The sequence below is a fragment of the Polypterus senegalus genome, chromosome 11 (genome assembly GCF_016835505.1).
Source record: "Polypterus senegalus isolate Bchr_013 chromosome 11, ASM1683550v1, whole genome shotgun sequence".
NCBI lineage: Eukaryota > Metazoa > Chordata > Cladistia > Polypteriformes > Polypteridae > Polypterus > Polypterus senegalus.
This window is the reverse complement of record NC_053164.1, coordinates 166,186,578-166,192,207: the sequence shown is the minus strand read 5'-3', so window position 1 is coordinate 166,192,207 and position 5,630 is coordinate 166,186,578. Positions and strand designations below refer to the sequence as shown.

The following is a 5,630-nucleotide window of genomic DNA, read 5'->3' as shown; positions in this document are numbered from 1 at the left end:
AATACTTCTGGCCAGGGCACTAACAGAAGGTTCACATTTTACAGACTGACCTCACATTAAAATCTAGGGATAATCGGCATTCTGACAGTCGATTGTAAACTACTGTACTTGGAAGAGTTACATTAAAAGTATGTCACTGTACCCTCTAGCCCTTATTTCCAGTATCCTAAGAATGTTCTGTTGTATCTGTAACTGAATTTAATTGATTTATGGCTCATTAAATGATACAAAAATTCACAGGAAAAAAGGCAGTGACTGCTAACGTTTTCACCAATAAAAAGTTTTCAAAAGTTGTTTATACCCTTGGCTCTGGAGCAATGGCTACCAACTGTTATTTAGCTTAGATGGGAATCTTCAAATAAAGATCCCTACAGTGCGTTGTGAAACATATAAAGAATACAAAAGAATAGGATATATTTCAAAAATACCACTATAATAGGTAACCAAAACAATCAACCAAAAACAAACATTTACGGTTACTGCTGTTCTCACTGTTTTACTATAACAAGTATAACTACTAATACAGCTAGGGATATTTTTCAAGGAAAATACAAGGTACAGTACATTTTCTATTTACAATACAAAGAAGTTAAATGCCTACTGGAGGGATTTGGAACTGGCAAAACATGCGAAAACTGTGCACAGACATAATTGTTATTAAGCTGCAAGGTGTTCCAAGCTAGTAAAATATTTTATTTATACAGTAGTACTGAAAGGTGTACTGTGTCTGAATCTATAAATTAAGCTGATTCACATTTATGCCATTTCATTTCAAAACAAAAATTATGCAAATCAAAACTGCATGCAAATAACCAATAATGAAACAACGAAAGCCATTCACATTGGAATAAGCCAGTGAATTGTAGAATATTTGGAAAACCAAAAGAAAGAAAATGCTGCTCATTCTGAAAATGGAATCATGTATACCCTTTGGTTTTTAACCCCTTTTCATGGGTTTATGGTAATATTTTAAATGTGTAATGCCTGAATATGCCAAAAAAAAATGTAAAAAAAAAAAGCAAAACTGAAAAAAAAACTGGCCATCTGCTGGAAACTCATACTACGTTTTCATATGTATTTCAAATGTAATAAAATCCACTGATGCTTTGCAGGATTTCTTTATAGGATGAATGTATAAGAGCCATTAAAAAGGTTGACTCTATTCTTAAGTAATTACTTAAAGCCATTGATCTCAAGTGTGCACATCCTTTATGGATGATGGATTTTTTTTACTCTATTCCTTTTTAGCTCTGTTCATAACCAGTATATCTTGGCATACTGCCACATGGTTTATTAATATTTACATTGGAAATAAACTAATAACTATATATTTTCCATTTCACCTTATTTTGTTGAAATAGCAATTCACATTTGAGCAAACATTTTGAAAGCTGGCTAAAGTGCAATTAATAATAAAGACTTTTAAGTTAAAAAATAGGGAGCAAGTATATGTTAATGGTACAAATAGACTCAGGTTTAAACTTTACCACCATGACAACGTTCGTATGCCTTTACCACTCACTGTCTCCATATATGTTTTATTGAAGATTGGGTGATATTGGAAATTAGCACCTGTAGAATGATTGATCTGTAGAAAAACTGTTCCGTAACTGCAGGAGGCCATGAGATGGATCCAAGCAAGCAGTGCCACCCAAACACCATTCCTTCAACCTAATTCTGAGTGGTCACTGCCAGCGTATTCACATACCCATGAGGACACATATCATTTTCGGAGATGCAATGCGTGAAAGGCACCGGGGTGCTAGAATACCTCCTGGCCCCTTTCAGGCTGAGGCACTGCTCCATCAGTTCCAGGCATTTGCAGCCTAAGAAGAACATGTTTTTGAACATAAAGACCGATGCCGGAAGCTGATACACATAAACCAGGAAGCACCTGACCACCAACAGTGGGACGTTAACTAAGACGCCCGAAAGAAACCTCGCCCAGATCCACCTGCACCCCATTTGCGAGGAGTTCAGTTCATACAGCCAAAGAACTGGGAGACTTAGAACCCAGAAATAGACGGCAATGACCGTGTACTTGAGGTAGAGCGTTGGGATCTCACTCATGAGCAGCATCTCGATCAGAGTGAAGCTGTCCAGAAGGTCTAGGCAAGTGCCGATATAATAATATTGCGACTGGAAACGCGTCACCCCAGTCTGATCCTCGGTTATCGAATTAATCAGGCAGTAGAGCAGCGGCACAGAGAGCATCATTATAATCCTGAAGCCAGTGATGCCCAGGGGCACCTTGAGTTCAATGAGATCCAGGATGGAAGTTTCTAAAATGAGCACCACCTTGGGGGTACAAGCAATTACATAGATGAGCCAGGCCAGGTATGCAAAGGTGAAGTCGCCGTGATGAAGCGCGCTCTTTGGAGGCTGTAGGTTGCAAGCTCGCTCCCGCTTGCTCCTCGCGTTTTTCAAGAAAAAGATCCCCCAGCCCGTCATGACCACCAGGTCAGTGGCTATCCAGGAGCACCAATAGAGATCAGTGAAGACGATCAGGTAAAAATCCAGGACGCCTCCTTGGAAGACGAGAATTGCAAAGCACAGCGCCTTGTAGAACAAGTTCCTTTTGGAGCTGCGTAGGTACAGCGGTGAACCTTGCAGGAACTCGCCCGATGTCATGATGTAGGCAGCTGCGGCACAAGCGCCAGGAACTAGAGGTCTGGTGATGCTCTCCTCCGGGTTACCAGTACCACTGGAACTCTGCGACTTTCGTCTGAACGAGGTGTTCCGAATAAAGAGAGGTTCGTTTTCCGGAGGCGAGACGGGCACCTCAGGACTGATCACTGTTTTCAGCGAGGAGAAGCACGTCTCGGGATTTTCATTTCCGAATGCTGCGATCATGATCCAAATGCTTTCTCCCTGTTACCATCCAGTTCTGCACAGAAGATGCGGTTGCTCAAGGGGGAGGAACATCGAAACTAAACACTGGAGTGGACTTCAACGGGAGCGGACTGCCTGCGTTGTTTTCAGAACAACGATTCTGGGGTGCATTTTACACACTGCAACATTTACACCGTATACATACAGACATTAGAACCCTGACAGTTAAAACGAGAAAAGACAATTTAACCTAACACAGACTGTCAATTCACGTTCACTGTACGTACCTAAAATAATATCATAAGTCCATTTACCAAATACTATAGTGCTCAGCATCACGTACATCAATTAAGTATACACGTTGTTAAAGTTATTTGAACATTACGACAAAGATCAATAAAACATCAAAGTAACAAAAACAACACACGGCTAAGAATGTTTGCATTCAGCGATGTATTTGCATTCACTTGCCATTAAGATGCTTGTCAGATCTTAATTGTTATATGCTAATAAAACGGCAGCTAATCAAACAATGCGTCGTATTGCAGCCCTTTGAAGTTCGCTGCACCGCATAACAATCATTAAGGTGCCTCTGTACCGCTAAAATAAATCACAGAGTTTGCAAAATAAGATAAATTGATTTTCTGTACCTCTGTAAATAACCAACCGTTATTTTAACGTGTTAAGTCAATCGTACATATGTCCCTGCGACTGGTCTAAAGCAGGGCTATTCAATTGCAATTTCAGTTGGGCCAGATTTTCAAACCATGAAATTAGCTGGGCAAGACATTTTCAGCAGCAGGTAATGTTAAATTATAAATCAACACGAATGTATTTAAAAACAAGTAATGTTTATTAATTGCTTCACTTTTACATTTGGTCGCATCCGACACATGCACATCAAAAATGTATAAAAACAACAAAAAGTTATAACCGAAACGAGTAGTAACAATACTTTTTTCCACTTTTGAAATAAAAATTAAATATTTTTCTCACATCTGACCCAGGCACGTCTCAAAATGCATACAATCGAAAAAGGGCAAAGTATTAGCAATAACTTTTGTTTCCATTTTGAAATATGAGATCCTCCCCCGATTTACAGGGATGGTCTTGACAGGTAAGGGATATTTTTCATAGAACTTAATCTATGTAATTCACACGGTTTTAATCACTCACATTAACAGAGGTTAAACTTGACTTCTACAACAAAGCCTTCCCTGTTGAAATTATTTGCCCGCCCCCAGAAAAAACTACCTGAGTAAATGTTTTAGCTCAAGGCACCACGCATGGCGTGAAAGTGGATTGGTACATTTATTTTAATGATTTGTCTTTAAAATCCCTATGTACAGAATTCTTGGGTGTCAAGTAATGAATTACTAATTATAATTATTACTATTATTATTTTTTCTAAATCTTTTTTCCATGTTTCTTTGTTGATGATCTCCCTTTAAAGAATTTATTGGTAGCAGAACATATAGTGTGCACAACAAAACGACTTAAGTAACAACTAATAAAGTGGCATTTTCTATACCATTTTAACAAAGTTTACTGTCTGCTATAATCACAGAACAGCCCGACGAAACGACCGCAATACGCACCTTAAATCTTAAAAAGCAGACTCCATCACATCGCTATGCGCAACGAAAGAGAGAGGGCAGGAGACTGCTCTTACATGTTTAATGTTGGATAGGAGGGTATTTTGCATGGATTATGCGTTAGATTAAAAAAGAGAAACGGTATGCAAATGAGGTTGGTGCCAATCGCACCTATGTGTACCGCGCCAAATCAGAAGGGACAATTGAATTCCACAGGGCACAGAAACATTCATAACTGAGGACCTATATGATGGGCAGATGAATTTCAAATGTCTTGATAACTGGTTGCGCTGAAATTCATTCCTCTCAGCAGTGCCGTATACTTAAAAGTATTTTCCCGCGTAAGTCTGACATCATTTTCGCAGTGACTCTCTCGCATCCAGCGCGGGGAGCCCATACCGAGATGTGTTAGCAACACATCCATTTAACAGTAAAAAAACAATGTCATTTTGCATCTGTTACAATACAATTAGTTGTACTAGGTTGTTGTACCGTGTTAACCATTATGAATGTAGAGAAAAGCCAAGCAAAATGACACCTTTTATTGGCTAACTAAAAATATTACAATATGCAAGCTTTCGAGGCAACTCAGGCCCCTTCTTCAGGCAAGATGTAATCAATTAGTTTAAAGTTTCAATTATTTCATTCGCAACTGGCGAACTAAGTAGAAATGATAATCACCAAAGCCTATTTTTGGTTGCATTTGAGACCATTTTAGTTGCAGTCTGGAGCCCTGGCAGGACCATATGATGGGCCACTCGGAGGTTGGTTCTTGGTCTGGTCTTAAGTGTTTTGAGTTGATGAAGTAAGGAAGGTAAATACATTTCTACAGTCTTCCCAAACAAAGCCGTTATGTTTTAATTGAGAGAATATACAGTTGTTGACGCATTGCCTAAATGTCCGTGCAATGGCAAGAAAACTATTAACAGTGTACGCTTGGGTAATATACTGACGGAGGAAAAACAACAACACTCTCTGAAACATCTCTACTAAGAAAACCACCGGTCTTGCAGTCTCCTTTTACTATATTTTTCTTTACATGCACATGCGCACCACCGTTCACCAAAATCATGCAAGCACTTAACAAGGGAACACATCCTGCAATTGAGAGTATGTTACATCTTTATGTTAACAACAGTACATACAATATGCGAATGTTGCTTTATCACTTATAACTCGGCTAAGAGATGAATACTCTGTAGT

At 39.0% G+C, this 5,630-nt stretch overlaps 1 protein-coding gene across 1 annotated transcript; it reads right to left on the bottom strand.

Moving 5' to 3' along the window:
- Positions 1 to 476: 476 nt before the first annotated feature.
- On the bottom strand, positions 477 to 4,909 carry tmem121b (transmembrane protein 121B). Its single transcript, XM_039770057.1, has one exon. It carries the CDS (start codon positions 2,851 to 2,853, stop codon positions 1,672 to 1,674), a length of 1,182 nt encoding a protein of 393 aa, XP_039625991.1. The 5' UTR covers positions 2,854 to 4,909; the 3' UTR covers positions 477 to 1,671.
- Between the last annotated feature and the right edge of the window lie 721 nt (positions 4,910 to 5,630).

Bases quoted from the DNA above. Each gene is read 5' to 3' on its own strand.
- tmem121b (XM_039770057.1), bottom strand. From the start codon at position 2,853: ATGATCGCAGCATTCGGAAATGAAAATCCCGAGACGTGCTTCTCCTCG.